Source organism: Scardinius erythrophthalmus, assembly GCF_964197995.2.
Source record: "Scardinius erythrophthalmus genome assembly, chromosome: 24".
NCBI classification, from domain to species: domain Eukaryota; kingdom Metazoa; phylum Chordata; class Actinopteri; order Cypriniformes; family Leuciscidae; genus Scardinius; species Scardinius erythrophthalmus.
The window spans coordinates 26129105-26150102 of record NC_138244.1 but is presented as its reverse complement, the minus strand read 5'-3'; the positions used below and the strand labels follow the sequence as shown (position 1 = coordinate 26150102).

The 20998-nt window shown below is 45.2% G+C and overlaps 1 protein-coding gene across 1 annotated transcript; it reads right to left on the bottom strand.

Moving 5' to 3' along the window:
• Nucleotides 1-987: 987 nt before the first annotated feature.
• hsd17b2 (hydroxysteroid (17-beta) dehydrogenase 2) lies at nt 988-20346 on the bottom strand (the record flags this gene model as incomplete). The annotated part of the gene is made up of 5 exons (XM_081355888.1): nt 988-1328; nt 6368-6505; nt 6838-7023; nt 18985-19197; nt 20082-20346. The coding sequence occupies 5 exons, from the start codon at nt 20344-20346 to the stop codon at nt 988-990; spliced, it is 1143 nt and encodes a 380-aa protein (XP_081212014.1).
• Between the last annotated feature and the right edge of the window lie 652 nt (nt 20347-20998).

Sequence of the window (20998 nt, the reverse complement as noted above, 5' to 3'; positions counted from 1 at the left end):
GTGACGTCATCGTCCAGCTCAGATCTCATATAATGGTGTCAATGCAGGCAAATCAATAATATTGTTGAATATTAAATGTCCCCAACTGGCAAGGAACCCAAACTCCATCAGTGACAGAATGGATAACTAAACCTTGAGAGAAACCAGGCTCAGCCGCTCAGTTCTGCTCTACACAATAGTGTAGCAATGTAGGTACTTTTTTCTATTTGAGCAACATTGAGAATCTAAGTGACCAAACGGGACCCGTTGTGTGGGAAGATCTCTCCCTCACACGTGTTTGGATAACTACTGGAATGACTGGATTTCGAAAATTCACCATACAACGGTAAATGTGACTGCACTCCACGCTAGACTTCGACCAGTGATGGTGTATTTGCTTGTAGGGGTGTAGCGATACCCTCATGTCACGATTCAATGCATATTACGATACTGAATATTATTGCGACACTCCAAGACACATGATAAAAGATTAACAAAAATGTACTGTTGATTAAAATGGTCAATTTGATGTTACATTGTGGGTGTGTAAATAAATAGGCTTTGACTAAGTGCTGGAAACCCAATTCACAGGACAATAGAGACGCCAGAATAACAATATTCATGATTCTGGAGCTGAAAATAGAATAATTTCAGACGAATATGCTTTACTCTGTCACTGACTAGATATATTTAAAATAATGTAGGCCACTTTTACTGGTAACAGAAGATATTTGGCATTATCAGGACACACAAAAATTCCCCCGTTACATTATTATACATTATATTCAACATTATAGTAGTTTAACGTAGTATTGTGACTAAAATGCTGAAAACTTGATTTTTTTCACACATTAATTTTCATTTTGGGTGAACTATCCTCAATACATGTTGTTGTATTGCGATATATTGTTACACCCCTATTTGCTTGCCTAAGTCCTTTACAAAACTGAGGTATGTATGTAAATGTGAAGTGAGAAATTCACTTGTATCAGCAAACAAAATCGCAGTTCAAGAACCCCCCAGTTGTGCTGGTTGGGCATCACCGGTCATGAAGAGTGCTGAGAGGATCCTGTCGGACAGTGAGGTGGGACAGTGTCTGTAGAGTAAGGGAAGAGCCCACGCTGCGGTCCCTGGGTAATAGAAGTGTTTGGGTCTCGGGGACAGTATTGCATGCTTCAAATCCTCCAGAAACGGGCCTGTGTCTGATCTTGATGCTGAAGACATGTTGGCCAGCCGCTGCTGCATTGAGCGGATGTATTCTTCTCCGTAAGACGTCATCACTTCCTGAGACAAACCACTGAGGATGTCCTCCTGGACACTATTCCACTGCTCTCTGCTGCCGAAAATATCTGGGAAATGAGTTGATGAAAGTATTAAAGGATTAGTTTACTTCAGAATTCAATTTTACTGATAATTTACTCTCCCCCACGTCATCCAAGATGTTCATGTCTTTCTTTCTTCAGTCGAAAAGAAATTAAGGTTTTTGAGGAAAATATTCCAGGATTTTTCTCCATATAGTGTCTTCAATGGGGTCCAACAGGTCGAAGGTCCAAATGTGAGTTTCAGTGCAGCTTCAAAGTCTCGACACGATCCAGCTGAGGAATAAGACTCTTATCTAGCCAAACCATCGGCCATTTTATAACAAAAATAAACATTTATATATTTTTTAACCACAAATGCTCGTCTTGCACTAGTTCTGTGATGCGACACACATTACGTACATTGAAAGGTCTCGCGTGTTCTGGTTCAGAAATGTAGTATAGAGCGTAAAGAGTACCTGACAACTATACTTGAGTAAAAGTACAGATACTTTACAGTGAAATGACTTCATTATAAGTTGATAAGACTCTTATTCCTCGGCTGGATCGTGTAGAGCCGCTGAAGCTGCACTGAAACTCACATTTGGACCTTCGACCCGTTGAAGTCACTATATGGAGAAATATCCTGGAGTGTTTTCCTCAAAAATATTAATTTATTTTCGACCGAAGAAAGAAAGACATGAACTTCTTGGATGACGTGGGGGAGAGTAAATTATCAGGAAATTTTAATTCTGAAGTGAACTAATCCTTTAAAACTGTTTACAAAACCTGTCAGCAGCCAAAAGTGAGACAAATTTAACCCCCTATCACCAACTATCGATTTTTATATGCATTAAAATTCCCCAGGAGAAAAAAAATGTAGCATTGAATGTGAATAAATACTGACAGAAGTTTAATTTATGGGTGAACTATAAAAGTCCCTTAAGTCCAATATTATTGAGTGGTGTACACTTAAATGAGATTATTTATTTTTTTGCAAGGAAGATAACCATAACTACATTTTTAATAACTAAAAAACTACATTTTTTGAAGTCCACACCACAGCTATAACAATATCGACACAGGGGAACGATATTGTTGGAATAACTTTTGGAATGATTTGTTTTTTCCAACTGATGAACAATAAAAACATTTTTACAGCCAACCCTGCATGACCATTTAAAGGTGCAGTATGTGATTTCTGAGAAACACTAAGTTTATATGGACACATTTTGTTTTAATCGGAATGAATTCATCCAAACGTAGTGTTTACATGAACGCTAAATAAAGTGATCAAGTTGATGTGCTTGTTTATATGTCACAAGCTTAATATCGGTATACATTTTTGCAGTAGGGGGTGTGTCACTCATGATGGGGGAGGAGAGAGTGTGAGCCAATCAGCAGTAGGGGACGTGTCACTCATGATGGGGGAGGAGAGAGTGTGAGCCAATCAGCAGTAGGGGACGTGTCACTCATGATGGGGGAGGAGAGAGGGTGAGCCAATCAGCAGTAGGGGACGTGTCACTCATGATGGGGGAGGAGAGAGGGTGAGCCAATCAGCAGTAGGGTGTGTGTCACTCATGATGGGGGAGGAGAGAGGGTGAGCCAATCAGCAGTAGGGGACGTGTCACTCATGATGGGGGAGGAGAGAGGGTGAGCCAATCAGCAGTAGGGTGTGTGTCACTCATGATGGGGGAGGAGAGAGGGTGAGCCAATCAGCAGTAGGGGACGTGTCACTCATGATGGGGGAGGAGAGGGGGTGAGCCAATCAGCAGTAGGGTGTGTGTCACTCATGATGAGAGAGGGTGAGCCAATCAGCAGTAGGGTGTGTGTCACTCATGATGGGGGAGGAGAGAGGGTGAGCCAATCAGCAGTAGGGTGTGTGTCACTCATGATGGGGGAGGAGAGAGGGTGAGCCAATCAGCAGTAGGGGACGTGTCACTCATGATGGGGGAGGAGAGAGGGTGAGCCAATCAGCAGTAGGGGACGTGTCACTCATGATGGGGGAGGAGAGGGGGTGAGCCAATCAGCAGTAGGGTGTGTGTCACTCATGATGAGAGAGGGTGAGCCAATCAGCAGTAGGGTGTGTGTCACTCATGATGGGGGAGGAGAGAGGGTGAGCCAATCAGCAGTAGGGTGTGTGTCACTCATGATGGGGGAGGAGAGAGGGTGAGCCAATCAGCAGTAGGGGACGTGTCACTCATGATGGGGGAGGAGAGGGGGTGAGCCAATCAGCAGTAGGGTGTGTGTCACTCATGATGGGGGAGGAGAGAGGGTGAGCCAATCAGCAGTAGGGGACGTGTCACTCATGATGGGGGAGGAGAGAGGGTGAGCCAATCAGCAGTAGGGTGTGTGTCACTCATGATGGGGGAGGAGAGAGGGTGAGCCAATCAGCAGTAGGGGACGTGTCACTCATGATGGGGGAGGAGAGAGGGTGAGCCAATCAGCAGTAGGGGACGTGTCACTTATGATGGGGGAGGAGAGAGGGTGAGCCAATCAGCAGTAGGGGACGTGTCACTCATGATGGGGGAGGAGAGAGGGTGAGCCAATCAGCAGAAGGGGACGTGTCACTCATGATGGGGGAGGAGAGAGGGTGAGCCAATCAGCAGAAGGGGACGTGTCACTCATGATGGGGGAGGAGAGGGGGTGAGCCAATCAGCAGTAGGGTGTGTGTCACTCATGATGGGGGAGGAGAGAGGGTGAGCCAATCAGCAGTAGGGGACGTGTCACTCATGATGGGGGAGGAGAGAGGGTGAGCCAATCAGCAGTAGGGGACGTGTCACTCATGATGGGGGAGGAGAGAGGGTGAGCCAATCAGCAGTAGGGGGCGTGTCCATTCATGATGGGGAGGGGAGAAAATGAGCCAAATAGTAGTAGGGGCGTGTCCACTCATGATGGGGGAGGAGAGAGAGTGAGCAAGAGGGATATTTGAAGACTGTAGAAGGAGAGATGTCTGAGAGACATTACAAAAGAGAAAATCTCAGAGGAATATGACTGGAAGAAGAAGGGTTATGATCAGGAGAGAGCTTTAGGAGCCACGTTATTATTAGCAAAGCTTTCCAGCGCTGGAGAGTCTTAAAGGGGTGGTTTACTGCCTTTTTTCTTTGCTTGATTGTGTTTATGGGCTGCAATATAACATGTCTTCGTGTTTCGTTTGTTAAAAAACGCCTTATTTTTCATAAATTTCACCTTTATTGTAAGCCGCTTCCTCCTCTGTCATTTGAACGACCGGTTGACTTCCTGATTCTATGAAACCACTCCCTCAGAAAGAGGCAATGAGCTCAGATTGGTTAGTTCGGCCGGTGTGTTGTAATTGGCTAAACTGCGTCCGGAATCTTCACGCCCATTACCTTTACGGGCGACAGTTGCATGTGCTCCGGTCAAATGTAATGGTGTCAATATTGCCTCATCAGTTTGAGCCAGAATCAGACCCAGAGAGCGGTGATGAAGAGAGTCAAGCAGAACCTCCGCAAACACGGCTCTTTACTAAACGTTTCTGAATGGTAATTTATTTTATTTTATTATTATTCTCTCAAAGAATTTCCATACGCTGTTACTTGAAAATGCTACTGCTGTTTGTTAGCTTTTGAGATACGCTTTCCCCCTGATTAAACATTTAATATAACTGAATACATGACTGAGTAATACCGTTTTTTAAAGATATTGTTTTATTGATAGAATGAACAACCGTTTAACTATTCACAAAGCTTAGTTTACTCAGTTTGTCGTTTTCTTTAGGTGTACATGTGATAGCAGCTGAAGTTTGCTGTTGCGATAATTTTTTGAAGTTTGTACACGTTTGTCTTATACACACAAAATAGCATCGAACTAACTAGCTACTATAAACAAACAGCTTTGGCATTGGTTTGCGTTCTTGATCAAATCAAAAAATTACGTCATAAAGTATACATGGAAAATACGTTTACAAAATTTGTACATATTACAAATTCGGGTCCAAAATGTTTGTACGCGTTTGTCATATACTAAAGCCAGCGCTGGCATTTTTTTACATCCTTGATAAAACTAAAACATTACGTCTTAAATTATACAGGCAAATACATTTAAAATGATTAAACCTTACTTGCAGGTTGTGGCCTCTGGTTTTAAAGCTGTAACTGCTTCATGTTGTAGTAATAGTTTCTTGTTGAATCCGGCATTGAACTCGTGTAGATTCTGGAAGCTGTCTTCCGTAAAATGTGCAGCACAGAGAGCTAAACTACGATTGTAATTGTCAGGAACATAACCAAACTTAAATTTTAACCATTGTTGACGAACTACAGCGTCTGTAGGAAGCCTGAACACAGAAGACCTGACAGCTACAGCTCTCCACTATAACTCCTCCTCTTCGACAGCAGAACATGTTCCGGAGGGAGGGTGGATGTTGTATGGGTTAGTTACGTATAAAACCCGGGAAGTATCTCGTTGTAGTCCCATTCGAGACGTTTTTGTAGGCATTAAACTTCCTGATTTTTAAAAGACAATATCTCCGCTTACGTTGAACTTTAAGCGCAGCAACTTTGCAGATACTGTTCATGCACCAACAGCAACATTACACAGTATTTAAAATGAAAAAAGTGAAATAGCAATCAACCACCCCTTTAAGCGGGAAGGCTTAAAAACAGACGCAGAGGTTTCGTTGTTTCTTGAGCTGCTGTGCTGCTGGTGACCGTGTTAATTTTTTATCTTCCTTTTTGTTCATTCATCATCTTCACTTCATTTTGTGTGAAGCATTATTTTGCTAATATATTTATCTTTATTGTTATTGTTCATGATGCGAATGGGCCTTTGAGGGCTGTTCACACCATGACCAATAACTTTAACATTAGCTATAATTCCTCAAGAATAGTGAAGTCCACCACGGCTATAACGATACGGACATAGTGTAACAATATGGTTGGAATTCTGATGAACGATAAAAAACACTGCCAGCCAATCAGAATCCAGTCGACTCCAGCTCAAGCATTTAAAGCAACAGATGACATATAAATATCACTCATTAACAGAATATGATTGATCGTTGATGTGGACGTTAATATAGTTCTCGTTATAGACTTTGAAGGTTCCTGGTGTAAACGGGCCTTAATTCTCACTTGTTTTGAAAGCTCCAGGTTGAATGATGATGACTCTGACTCCCCAGCGGTAGAGTTCTTGTCTAATCGCTCCGTTGTACATGTTAATCGCTGCCTTAGACGCCCCGTAGCCTGCAAACCCAGGAAGTGGAACTTCGCCTGAAAGAAACAAACGATGTGATTGATTTCAAAGCTTATTGGTGTTTTGACACCTTTAATTTGTTTAGACCAGGGCCTGATCCTGGAGATCTACCTTTCAGTAAAAAGTTCAGCTCCAACCCTGATCAAACACAAAAGCTAATGAAGATCTCCAGGAGCACTTGATACACACCGGTGTGATGGATCAGGGTAAGATCTGGACTCTGCAGTTAAGTAGATCTCCAGCAACAGGATTTGGCAGCCCTGGTTTAGGCTAAATGTTTTGCCAGAAAATGTTGAATAGCGAGTTAGTCAGTATTGCAAAAACCCTGCATGCTTATGAAACCGTTTACCTGCCAAACTGGATATGCTGATTATTCTTCCTTTTGATTGTCGTATCAGTGGCAGAAAGACTTGCGTTATCTCCACACTACCAATGAAATTCACATCTATGTGTCTTTTATACATTTTAATTGGCTGAATTTCTCCATCACACACGTATCCCAGCACTCCTGCGTTGTTCACTAGTGCCCAGAGTCCTGCACACAAGAAATAAGAAATACAAAATAATAATGCACTTGTCTCTATACATACTGTATATACTAAACTTTAAACAGTAACAACAGTTGGTAAAACTATTTGCTACTTGGTGATGTCAGAGGTTGCTAGGGCATTGTTATGTGGTTGCTAACTTGAGTGGCTTGAGGCTATGCGGATATTTTGGGTGGTTGCTTTGCAACTTCTAAAGCTTTGTGATCTACTATGTGGTTTCTAGGGTGTTCTATTGGGTTGCTATGCAGTCACTAGGATATTTTAGGTGTTATTAGATTGTTGTCAAGTGGTCAACCAGTGATCTAGGTTGTTGCTAAGTGGTTGCTATAGGGTGTTCTGGGTAGTTTCTAGAATGTAGCAAAGTGGTTGTTCTGGGTAGTTAGGCTGTTGCTAAAAAGTTGCTTGGGTGTTCTTTGTGGTTGCTATATGGTTGTGACGACCTCTGCTGTTGGTTTTGGGAATTGCTGTTTGGTACCTTTGCCCACTAATTAGCCTACCTCAATTGGCAGTCAATTGGAAACACCTTTGACCGTGCCTCAGCCACTTCTTAAAAGAGATCCCTAACTGAGCTTCTGCAGTTACATTTCAACATTGTTTTACACTTTCAACCATGCACTTTGCTTTACACAGTGATGTTGCTGATGGATACAGAAACACTGTTATTTCCTTTAGTTGTTTTCATTCTATTATTTAGTGTTGCCTTATTTTTGTAATTAAATAAACATTACTTTTGAGTCTATAATTTGGTTTACTGTTTTTGTTGCTTCCCTTGAGCCAAGGGTCATAACAATGGCCACTAATGTGTTCTTGGGTGTTTTTTTGGACTTCTGTGTGGTTGCTATTCAGTTTTTAAGATGTTGTGGGTGGCTGCTACGCAGTTACTATGATGTTCCACTATGTGTTTTTATGATGTTAAGTGGTTACTAGGGTGTTTTGGGTGATTGCTATAGGACAGGGGTTCTCAATCCTGGTCCTCGAGGGCCACTTTCCTGCAGAGTTTAGCTCCAACCCTAATCAAACACACCTGAACCAGCTAATTAAGCTCTTCAGGTTTACTAGAGAGCTAAAGGCAGGTGAGTTTGATCAAGGTTGGAGCTAAACTCTGCAGGAAAGTGGCCCTCGAGGACCAGGATTGAGAACCCCTGCTATAGGATGTTGCATAGGGTTTTATGTGCCAATGCTATACTGTTGCTTGAGTGTTCAGAGGTTACTATAGTTTTTAGGAAAATCCTAAGTGGGTTCTGGGTAGTTACTATGTGGTTTTTATGGTGTTCTTGATTGTTTCTAAAATGCTGCTAAATGGTTACTAAGGTGTTCTAGTTGGTTGCTATGCCATTGGAAAGTGGTTGCTAGGGTGTTCTGAGTAGCTGCTATATGATAGCTAGAGTGTTCAGGATAGTTGGATATTGCATGAATGTTTGCAAAGTAGTCAGTTGCCAAGTTAGTGTTCTGGCTAGTTTTGCGGTTGTTAGAAAGTTCTAGATGGTTGATAGGATGTTGCTAAGTGGTTGCTGGGTGTTCCAGGTGGTTGTTATGCTGTTGCTGAGGTGTTCTTTAGTATTTCTAGTTTTTAGGATGTTCTGACTTCTGAGTGGTTGCTATGTAGTTTCTAGGGCAGGGCTAGGCAACTCTGGCCCTAGAGGTCCACTTTCCTGCAGAGTTTTGCTCCAACACTGATCAAACTTCTGTAGCCTTCTAGTAAGAAGATATTGATGGGCTTGTTCAGGTGTGTTTGATTATAGGTAGAGCTAATGCTGTGTTCCATTAACCTCGGAGGAGGGGATGAGCTGGGAATGACGTCACACCCGAGTCGACCACGTTCCAGTACACAGGTTAGAAAACGACACTCGGTTACTAACGTAACCTCGGTTCTCTCTAGAGAGGGAACAAGTGTTGCGTAAGTTTAGCTTACGCTACGGCAAAACTCATTTTCTCGTGAATACTGAAGCAAAAAAATATCCTTTAATTTTTAGAATGTAAAACGCATTTGCTGCAGCAGGCAGACATAGGCGAGACAGCTCGCACGCCTATTGGCTGCTCTGCGGCAACTGCTGCAACCTATCAGTGCGTCTTGGCATGACTCCAGCACCAATGGGAAGCCTTCCCGTGTTGTCGTCATAGCCCGCCAAAACAGGGTGTGGCTTCGCCTATAAAACCCCCCTGCACAGGTTGCACAAGTGATTTCAGTCGACTAGAAGCAAAACCAAGTGCAGCACAAGCACGGCAGGCTACGCAACACTCGTTCCCTCTCTAGAGAGAACCGAGGTTACGTTAGTAACCGAGTGTCGTTCTCTTACGAGAGTACTCTCGTGTTGTGTAAGTTTAGCTTACGCTACGGGAACCCTATGTAAAACGCCGTGCGTGCTGAATTTCAAACACTTATGTCCCAAGGGCAGTGGCCCGGGGCTCATGTAAAGTGAAGTGATCACAGCGGCATAACAGGGCGGGACGACTCGGTGTTATGAGATAGGTGCATTAATGTATATCTATACAGTTAAGGCAGTATTGACCACCTTAAACTGCATGGGCCACAGAACTTGCAGTATATCAACAGTCTAATCAAACTGAGTTGGGTAGACAACGTTAATATAGCATTATCAGACTGAGAGCAGTCTGGCCTGTAATGCGGGTACTTCCAGGTTATAAAACCTTACAAATGTAGACAGCGAGGCCCAGCCTGCTGCCATACAAATGTCATGGATAGAAACCCCACTTGACCATGCCCACGACGAGGCCATGCCTCTAGTCGAGTCGGCCCTTACCCCCAAAGGGCAGTTTAGACCCTTGGATGCATAAGCTGACGCGATAGCGTCCACTATCCATCTGAACAGGGTCTGTTTCGAGATGGCTAGCCCTTTAATGCCAACGAAACAAAAAGAAAAGCTGCTCCGATTGCCTGAAAGCGGCGGAGCGCTCTACATAAATCCTTAATGCCCTCACCGGTCAGAGAAGGTTAACCCCTGCCTCACTATCAGACATAGGGAGGGCCGAGAGGGAGATAACTTGCGCTCTAAAGGGAGTCGTAAGCACTTTAGGGACATTTTTTTTAGGGTTTGAGGATGACTTTAGAGTCATTAGGCCCAAATTCCAAGCACGTAGCACTTACTGAAAGCGTGTGTAGGTCGCCCACCCGTTTTACTGAGGCTAGCGCCAGCAGAAAAGCGGTTTTAAACGATAGGTCTTTTAACTCTACCATGTGCAGTGGTTCGAACGGTTCGCCTTTCATGGCCTCAAGGACCGTGAAAAGGTCCCAAACCAGAACCGAGGGTGGCCGAGGAGGATTCATCCTCCTAGCACCCCTGAGGAAACGAATTATGAGGTCGTTCTTTCCAAGCGACTGGCCATTTGCAGGGTTTGTGAACCCGGCTATGGCCGCCACGTACACTTTGAGCGTGGAAGGGGTTCTCCCGCTGTCCAACAGCTCTTGTAGGAAAGAAAGAACCACCGTTACCTCACCTTTTAGCGGGCTTAAATCATGAGCTGAGCACCACTCAGCAAACACTGACCATTTAGAGATGTAAAACCGTCTAGTAGACGGAGCTCTTGCCTCTGTGATCGTGTTCAGCACTCCCTCTGGGATGCGCAGTGGTGGTAGTTGATCGCCCACACATGCAGAGCCCACAGCTCGGGGTATGGGTGCCAAATCGCTCCCTGGGCCTGAGACAACAGGTCTTTCCTCAGCGGAATCGGCCATGGAGCCGCGCTCTCTAGTTCCATCAGTTCTAGGAACCAGACTTGATTCTTCCATAGCGGAGCTATGAGAAGTATCGAGCATTTGTTCTCCCTGAGTCGTTTGATTACCTGTGGTAACAGAGCGACCGGGGGAAATGCATACAGAGGGCGTCTGGGCCAGTTTTGGGCCAGCGCGCCCATCTCTTTCGAGAAGAACATTGGGCAGTGAGCGTTGGCTTGCGATGTGAACAGGTCTACCTCTGCTCTGCTGAAAATGTCCCAGATATTCCGCACCGTGAGGGGGTGCAGGGACCACTCTCCTGGGGAGAGCTTTGCCCTGGATAGCATATCTGGGCCCACGTTCAGGACGCCCGGCACATGCGCCGCTCTCAGCGAGCGCAGATTGTGCTGGCTCCATATGAGGAGGCGCTTTGCTATTGCAAACAGGCACCGGGATTTGAGGCCGTATAGGGCGCCCCAACCCATGTTGGACACATCTGTCGAGACCACTTTGACTCGTGAAGCGATGCCCAGGTTCACGCCGGACTGGTACCAGCCGGGTCTCATCCACGGTTTTAGGGCGGACACGCATGTCTGATTCACCGTGAGACGGAGCAGACATGAAGTCCATGCTCGCGCTGGTACTCGCCGTCTCAACCATAGTTGAAAAGGGTGCATATTCATCAAACCCAGCTGCAGTACCGACGAGGCTGAGGCCATGAGACCCATCATCCTCTGGAACACTCTGAGGGGGAGATGTTTCCCCACAGTGAATGTCGCTGCCAGGCGCTGTATCACTGCCGCGCGTTCTCGCGTCAGGCTCGCCGCCATACAGTTGGAGTCCAGTTCTATCCCCAGAAAGGAAATTTTCTGGCTGGGGAGTAGAATGCTTTTGGTCCAGTTGACTCTGAGACCCAACTGCTCGAGATGGGTCAGCAGTAGTGTTCTGTGTAACACCAATTCTTCTTTTGACTGTGCTAAAATCAGCCAGTCATCCAGATAGTTCATGACTCTCACGCCCCTTTGTCTGAGGGGCGCGAGCGCCGTGTCCATGCACTTCGTAAAGGTACGAGGTGCCAAAGACAGGCCGAAGGGAAGAGCGGTGTACTGATAAGCCTGACCCTCGAATGTGAACCTTAAGAACGGCCTGTGATGGGCTGCTATTTGGATCTGAAAATACGCATCCTTCAGATCCACTGATATAAACCAGTCCCCGGGTCGAATTCGAGCGAGAATTTGTCTGGTTGTAATCATTTTGAGTAGGTGTGCTACTTCCTGATTCACGGAGGTTTCGACCTGGGCTATGAAGCGTGGTGGTCTGCAAGCGAACTGTAGCAAGTATCCCTGTTTCACTATATTCAGCACCCATTTCGAAGCCCCTGGAATGCTTTCCCACACTCTCGCGTGAATGGCCAGGGGTAGAATGAAATCTGGGTTCTGGTCGCTCATATTCGGGGACCCGGAGACCCAGCCATGATGATGTACTTCGTTCATCATGTTCATTTCGAGTGGGGCATACAGTGCTTCGCGCAGTATTTCTGTAACTGGTAGCCCGGTCGTGAGCGCGGGCAGCTGCTTTGATACAGATACTGCTCGTGTAGCGTGGCGCTGCGAGCTGTTCACAAAGTGTGTGCGCTGAGAGGCAGACACGTGACCTGCACTCACCACACTGCCAGCGCGCACGCTTACACATTGAGGCTCTATGTGTGTGCGTGGTGCAGATACAGTCATATTCACAAGCGGGGGTGGGCGCTGTACAGCGGGCACATTTCCTACACTCAGAACATGCACGGCGTGAGCCGGTTTGACTGATATGGACCCTGTGGTGGTGTGGGACACTGCATGGGTAGTGCTTGTGTGTAAGAATGAACACTGGGGAGTGGGCACAATTCTTACACTTAGCGGTTGGGCGGCTTGAGCCAGCTTTATTGTTTTCGACCTTGGATGAGTGTGACACACAGTGAGGGTAGTGTTTTCGTGTAGGGGTGGGCACTGGGCAGTGGGCATCTGTCCTACATTTAAGACACCTTCGGCCTGAGCCGGAATATGACCCGAAATAATGCTCTTTTTGAGAGATATGTGGGTCGCCGTGAGAACGGCGTTTGTGTGCAGGTGAGCGAGTTGTGGAACTGACTCGTTGGCTGCTGAATACACTCTTCGAGTCGCCTCTGCTGAGGGAACTGAGAGAGTGGTTCGTGCATACTTTGATGGCGGTCCGGCCGCAGCAGGACTTGACCATCTGCGTTTTCCTAGAGTGGCTTGGAAGACTTGGGAGGCTCAAAGCTCGCGCGAGCTTGTGCCTGGATCCCCAGGCGGGAGGCGGTCTGCGGCGGCTGGTGGAGCACGAACGCTGACGTACATCCCGAGCCTGGCGTTGTTGTGAGGCGTGCGGAGGAGGCGGTGGGGGCGCTGTTTTCCGAGCGGGCAGCTAGCACGGCCTGCTGCGGAACTAGAAAGCCGTGGCAGAAAATGTCTCATTGCCTGAGACGTTTTCTGCACCTCTGTGTATCGCTCTGTGAAGCCCTTCACCGAGGGACCGAACAAACCTGTTGGTGACACGGGAGCGTCGAGGAAGGTGGCGCGGTCAGACTCAGACAAGTCGGACAGCGTTAGCCACAGGTGACGCTCAGTGACGGTGAGAGCGGCCATGTTGCGGCCGATAGCTTGAGCAGCGGTCTTGGTAGCTCTGAGAGCTAAATCTGTTGTGCTTCTCAAGTCCGTCACTCTATCCGCAGATTGGCCAGCCTCGTCCAGCGATCGGAGAAGGTTGGCCTGATGAATCTGCAAAACGGCCATGGTATGCAGAGCAGAGGCAGCTTGACCGGCGGCGGCGTAGGCACGACCGATCAGCGTCGAAGTCGTCCGGCAGGCTTTAGTGGGCAGGCTCAGCTTGGACCGCCATCCCGCAGAGGGCGGGCACAAGTGAGTCGCTACCGCTTCCTCGGCGGGAGGAACAGAAAGATATCCCCTGTCTTTCGCGCCGTCAACCGCGGAGAGCATCGAAGAGACAGAGGATTTTAGTCTGGTTGAGTACGGTGCTCCCCATGACTTGGAGAGCTCATCGTGCAGCTCGGGGAGGAAGGGAGCGGGCCTCGAAACAGGTGCAGAGCGGCGTCCAGGCAGAAAGCAGCCGTCCAACCTGTTAGGCGCGGGCTCCCTGGGCGTTGACCAATCGAGGCCGAGGTCTTCTACGGCCTTAGTGATGCGACAGAGAAGCTCAGCGCCGACGGAAGCCCTCACGCTGGATTCCTGCGTCGACGGGGCGGGATCAGGGATGGAGCCTGATCAGCCCTCACTCCCGGATGCCAGAATCGAGCAGCTGTCGTCCTCCGCGATGTCCCGCTCCATCTCGTCGGGCGCCGCGACAGCGGAGCGTTGGCCGTCGAGAAAAGAGACGGGGGACTCAGAGAAAGAGGCTCGCGGGGATGCCGCCGACGAGTGCTCTTTCACGGAGATTTCTGGTGGCCTTTGTGAGCGGCGCTTTTTACGGCGCGGCCCAGCAGAAGGCGTATAAATAGCGGGTTGGATGGCGAACAAAGCCTGTCGAGCCCACAGGGTCGAGAGAGGCAAAGATTCGCACTCAAGGCAGCCGCCCTTGGCGAGTGCGTGAGCCGTGTGGTCCTTTCCCAGACAGGAAGCGCACAGCTCGTTCCCCGATGCTGAGGAGGGCTCGGCACGAGCCGCAGGACATGATGGGCATTGAAAAATGCCTTTGCTCTTTTAGAAAAAAAAAGTGCGTGTCGCAGCGGCGAACACAGCGAATTTCCAGCCGGGTCCTTGACTCGAGCTCGTCCCGCTGAGATGCTGTTCGGCGGCGTTGCTTCTCTCTCGTAGATCCAGCGAAGTCCTTTGCTGAAAGGAGACGAAATCACTTGTGCAACCTGTGCAAGGGGGTTTTATAGGCGAAGCCACACCCTGTTTTGGCGGGTGCACTGATAGGTTGCAGCAGTTGCCGCAGAGCAGCCAATAGGCGCGCAAGCTGTCTCGCCTATGTCTGCCTGCTGCAGCAAATGCGTTTTACATTCTAAAAATTAAAGGATAATTTTTTGCTTCAGTATTCTCGAGAAAAGGAGTTTTCCCGTAGCGTAAGCTAAACTTACGCAATACGAGAGTACTCTTGTAAGAGAACTAAGATGGACACATCCAGGCAAGCCTTTGTTGTGCTTGCTCTTTAGGAATACAAACACATAAAAAAGCAGAATTTTGCACAGACATTGCCTAAGTATCATGTCCAAAGATAGAGGCTGGATAGTACTGAGTTTAAAACACAGACAAACAGAAGAGCTAATAAACAATATATTACTACTGTTTCACTACGGTTGATGTAGTGATGGGGACGAGACCGCCTATGCCGAGTCCGAGTCAAGACCGAGTCTTTGAAGGGCCGAGTCCGAGTCAAGACCGAGTCTTTGAAGGGCCGAGTCCGAGTTGAGACCGAGTCCGTTGGTTTTCAAATTCAGTCGAGTCCGAGTCAAGACCGAGTCTTTGAGGAAGCAAGTCCGAGTCGAGACCGAGTCTTTAGGAGTCGAGACCAAGACCATAAAAACATGTCAGTTTTCATATTCATGATTTAATATCACCCCAGTTAATAATCAACAGTTAGGCCTACAGACTAAGCTAGATTGGGAATTGTTTAGAGGAGCAGTCTTAACGTCTTAATATGGACTATGCTTTTACTATCATTAAAAAAAATCCCTACCACATGCATCATCTTCTGCCTATTTTTCTAAACGGCTTCAACAGTGCTGCTCTGTCATCAACATGTTAAGCCCACCCTGACTTTTTTAATCATAGTTAGGACATGCAGAGCAAATTAAAATTTTCTAGTGGTATGTATTCTAGTGGACTAGTGATGGGGACGAGACCGCCTATGCCGAGTCCGAGTCAAGACCGAGTCTTTGAAGGGTCGAGTCCGAGTCAAGACCGAGTCTTTGAAGGAACAAGTCCGAGTCGAGTCCGAGAAAGCAGAAATCGGTCTTGAGACCGGACTCGAGTACTACATCACTAGGTTGATGCTCTGAGAAGCCATATTGGATTCTGAAGTCGGGGTTGTTGCAGTTTCCCCCAGTTTCCTAGTCGCAACTTCTACTTGAGGGGGTATTCCAGTTTAAAGTTCTTACTGGGGACTAGGACTTTCCCACATCCGAGGACAAATGGAACGCACTATAAACTCAGGAAAATGGATCTTGAGGGCCAGTGCCCAGTTGCATAAAGCACCTAAAGTTTTTCCCTTAAGGATGAGACTTAAAGCGTGATTTCCCCTCAGCTAAGGGAATGATTTAAGGGCATATAATCCCTTACACGGTTCTCTTAGGTAAGAGAAACCGTTAAGTGTTTCAAGACAGCGGCCCAGCTTTTGCCGTAATAAAATTCGATTGCTGCCATGGACACGTTATTTGTTAATACAGATTGCCGTAAGTTTTAAAGAAAACAGCATAACATGGATAAGGATAACAAAAAAGAAAACCAAATATGACAGAGAAGGACCAGACGAGACAGAAACTCAAATTAATAGTTTATTAAAAAATGTCGGTCTAAACCCATAAGACTTTCATTCATCTTTAGAAACTAATAAAGATATTTTTAATATTTGCTCATCATTTCTGTCTATTTATTGAAAGACATAAAAGTAGTCCATATATATATATTCGGATATAGTGATGCATGCACATTTGAGCTTCCGTTAACCATATAAGATGTGCTTTATATCTTTATAAGTGGAAAAATGGCAAAATTAAAATTTGTTTATCATATAAAGCGGCCGATCGCATCTCATTAGAAGACTTGTATTGAACCTGCTCGCTCCGTGTAACACTTAAGGTAAAGTTTTCCAAACCTTATGTTATACTTAGGAAAATCACAGTTAAGGGGCTTTATGCAACACTTATCATTTTTGAAGAGATTGCTTAAGGGAAAAATAGATACTTAAGGGAAATTCTTAGGATGTATGACGTTTCACCTAAATAATCCCTAAAGGGTTATTTTTTGAAACACCCTTAAGCTTAAGGGAAACCTAAGGGCGTTCTTAAGGGAAAATTACACTTAAGGTGCTTTATGCAACCGGGCCCAGAGCTGCCCACCTCTTTCTAGGGTATTCTGAATGGTTGTTATGTGGTGGCTGTGGTCTTCTAGGTCAGGGTTTCTCAACTCCAGCCCTGGAGGTTCACGTTCCTGCAGAGATTAGCTCCAAACCTGATCAAACTTACCTGCTTGAAACTTTCTAGTAATCCTGAAGACTTTGCTTCAATTGGTCAGGTGCAAATGTGACACAGACACATCCTGAAACGTGAATCCAAAGCATTTTAATCACCCCCTGGTGACTGGCTGCAGTATAGGTCATAAACCCCACCCTCTCTGTCGAATGGTACACACAAGCCAAACTAAAAAATCGTTATGTTATGATTGTCAGCTGTGATTGAGTCTGCGGGAGTATGTGCGGGACCTTGATACCGCGGCTCCACTACTGCATAGACTCGGCCTCTGAACGACGTTATCGGCTGTTGTTAGACAATATCGGAGCGGTTCTCAATAGCAAGCTAGCTTTTAAAGCATAAGATCCCACCCTCCCTTCAGAGCGTCTCCAAAGCCAAGCCTTCTCCAAAACACAGCCAGAGCAGATTCAGCAAAGCAAAATAAGAGACGGCGTTAAAGGGGTGGTTGAGTGTGATTTCACTTTTCTAACTTTAGTTAGAGTGTAATGTTGCTGTTTGAGCATAAACAACATCTGCAAAGTTACAACGCTCAAAGTTCAAAGCAAAGGAAGATATTTGCTTTTAAAGAAAAGGACTACAACAAACGGCTGGTTGGGACTACATGACATTCCTCTCGGGTTAGTGACATCACTAACCCTAGAATTTACATAAACCCCGCCCCCGGGAACACGCAGTCCATGTTGAGAAGAGGAAAAGTTGTTGTATAAGAGTACATTTGTGAGTCAGCTCAAACTTTATCATTCATCTTTTCACATGCAATACAAAGTCACTCTGTGTGCATCTCACAACAGTTCATATATGAGCAATTTATAGATTTATCATGACAGAATATCCTAATTGAAGATGGTTAACTCCACATCAGCAACATAAATTCATCCACTAACCATTCAGAGACGTCCTGTTGCATTCTACATGTTGTCACTTCTTCTTGAGTCTCTCCATCCTTATCTGACTCCGAAGGCAGAACAGTTTCTGTCATTTTAGTGTGTCTGCGTGAGGTAATAGCAGCTGCTAACAGACACGAGCTCTTGAAACCCCGCCCTCTGCAGCAGCTCATTTGCATTTAAAGGGCCAGGCACAAAACGGTGCGTTTTTGCTCACCCTCAAAAAGTGACAACTTTAACTTGCTATATAAAAATATCTGTGGGGTATTTTGCGCTAAAACTTCACACACACACTCTGGGGACATCATAGATATATTTTACATCTTGTGAAAAAGGCATTACACCACCCCTTTAAATTACCTTATGTCTCAAAGCACATAACATTACAATAATGACCGTAACCAACTTAAAGAACTCTTACTTGTGCCACCTGACTGCTGCAGATTCGTTTCGGCATTGATAGTGTTGCCACTGAAACGCATAAATCCTAGTCTGAACAGCTCAGAGTAGAACGTCATGGGTTGCCGTCTCTAAATGACGGTTATGAGAAGCGTGTAAGCAGCGTAAGCTCATTGTTTTGGTTCAGGAGGAACTGTAAAACGCGGCTGCTGTTTGTTTGTGACTGACGTCTGTTTAACTCTGCATAGTCTTACTCTTGCGCTGATGACGTGTGACGTCTGCGTGAGCAGGTGTGCGAATGGATGGAAATACACGTGTTGACAGGCAGGTAAGACATCCAATCATTACATTCGGACCATATGCAATGATTGGATGCACATTTTTTTGGTCCTGAGACTTCCACAGACAATATATGCATGCACTTTAATATTTAGTCCACTTCTGTTATTGATTGCTATCAGTATGTGAAGAGAGCTTCTATCAGAATAACAAAAACTGTTTATGAAAAAAATGCCTCACTTTAATTTTTCTACAGTGGAAGGAAGCGTAGTAGCATTGTCCATCTTTTTCACAATCTATGATCAGGTGTTTTTCAGGGTTGGAGCTAAACTCTGGAGGAAAGTGGACGTTGAGGGCCAGAGTTGAGAACCAGGCCACCAGTGCTAGGTGTCTGCTTACTGGCCACAAGTGACTATGAGTATTAATAATGATTAAGAAATCATTAGAAAATACCACCAATAAGATCAGATGTCAAAACCACATTTACCAGTTCTGTTCTTACCTGCTTTTTCTGTTTGGCTCTTGACGTACTGATATGCCTGTGTGATCTGGCTGCTGTTGGTGATGTCTAACTGTAGGACGGTAAGGTTTGGAGATGCAGCTTTCTTTAGCTTCAAAGCTCCAGGACTGAGTTCATTCAGAACCCCTGCAAACACCCTCATCCCTGCACTGTCCAAAAACCTGGCCAGATCATGACCAAAACCCGAGTCACAACCTGTGCAACATACACAATATCAATTCGTTACACATTCACACTATAATATATCACGCCGTATTTTCCAATATTCCATGGCATTATGGGTAATAGTGGTTAGATGCAACATAGGCAATTCATGTTTGTTTATTATTCTAATCTATATGGAAACCAATCTGTGTTAAATGACATCAAAAGAATGCAGCAGTAATTTATGGTCTTATGGGAACCAGTGAAGTTAACCATACTGAGTTAAGTTCAAAGTGCAAAGTTCACAAGGACTGGGTGAGATTTTCACATTTTTAAAGAATTTTTTTTTTTTACATAGAACATTTTAGGACCATTAAGACTTATTTTTCAGGACAATTAATAAAATGTACCCCCAAATTCTCATTACTGAATGGCAAATATCACATTCTCATTTAAACTGTGTTATAGCTTCTGTATTACAGTGGGTCATCTCAATGGTAAAAAGTGTCCCAATCAACCTGAATTCACCCTATCATTTAATTATTATAAAAAAAATACAGTATATATATATATAATAATAATTTTTTAAAATCCAAAATTAAATCTAGATCCATTATGAGAATGATATTTATTTATTTATTTTACTGTATTGTTGTATTACGATAGTGAAAATTTGGGAGGAAATGTGTTTAATTGTCATAAAAACAATATCATATAATGCAAAAAAAAAAAAAAAACCTTAATGGTCATAGAAATAGGCTTCATTTCTTATTTCTAACATTTGATTTGATGGTGAATATATGATTTATGATATGATGTTCTTGTTCTTGAAAGACTTCATAAGATACACTATTTCACTGTGCTGTGAATACATTAAGATATGCTGACCTTCAGAATATATACAAATAAACAGAATTTAGGAGAAGGTGTCTTACCTGTGATCAGTACCGCCTTGTCCAGGGTAGACAACATGACCTCTTCTCTCCCTACATAGTGGATCACACTACACAGCACACTCATAAGCCCCACTTTAAGAACACTTGAATGGACCAAACAGCTCAACATCACACCGGAAACCACAAGCAGCGCCAACCACCTCACCGACCGGCCTCCAGCCACACGCAGAAGCAGAAGCCCAACACATATTAGCATGAGTAGACCATATAGAAAGCCCAGGCAGCCTTCTACAACTCCCTCCATTTCTACACTACACACAGGAAAGAAGCAGCCAATGCTATCAGGAGATCTAGAAAGGCGCCTGTCAGATTACAACCTGTCTATTGTGCTGAGCTGGTTGGATGAGAGTGTGAATCTTGTAAATCTTCAGGTTTATGCTTTATAGCACACAGAAATTGATCACGCCCCTTAACCAGTGCATAGCATGTGTTGGATATTTAGGCATGTCTAAACGTGCTTCATCTTAAGAAACTTTCAAATAAATAAACAAATGTGCTTTTAACAGCACGATTGAATGCATTTACTGATGAATTGCGAAATTGGCTCAAAGGTCTTCAGGCCTGACAATTTAAAGAAACAACCATCAATAGTCTCCTGTTCATGTAATTCTAGATCAGGGATGGGCACCTTCGGTCCTGGAGGGCCACTGTCCTACAGAGTTTAGCTCCAACCCTGAAAAAAATCACCTGTCTGTAACTTTCTAGTAATCCTGAGGACCTTGATTAGCTTGTTCAGGTGTGTTTGATTAGGGTTGGAGCTAAACTCTGTAGGACAATGGCCCTCCAGGACTGAAGTTGCCCATCCCTGTTCTAGATGAATTTTGCACACAAATACATCATTTCCCAGGTGAACAAATTAACAGACTTTTGGTGATTTGGAAAAGCTTTACTACTCC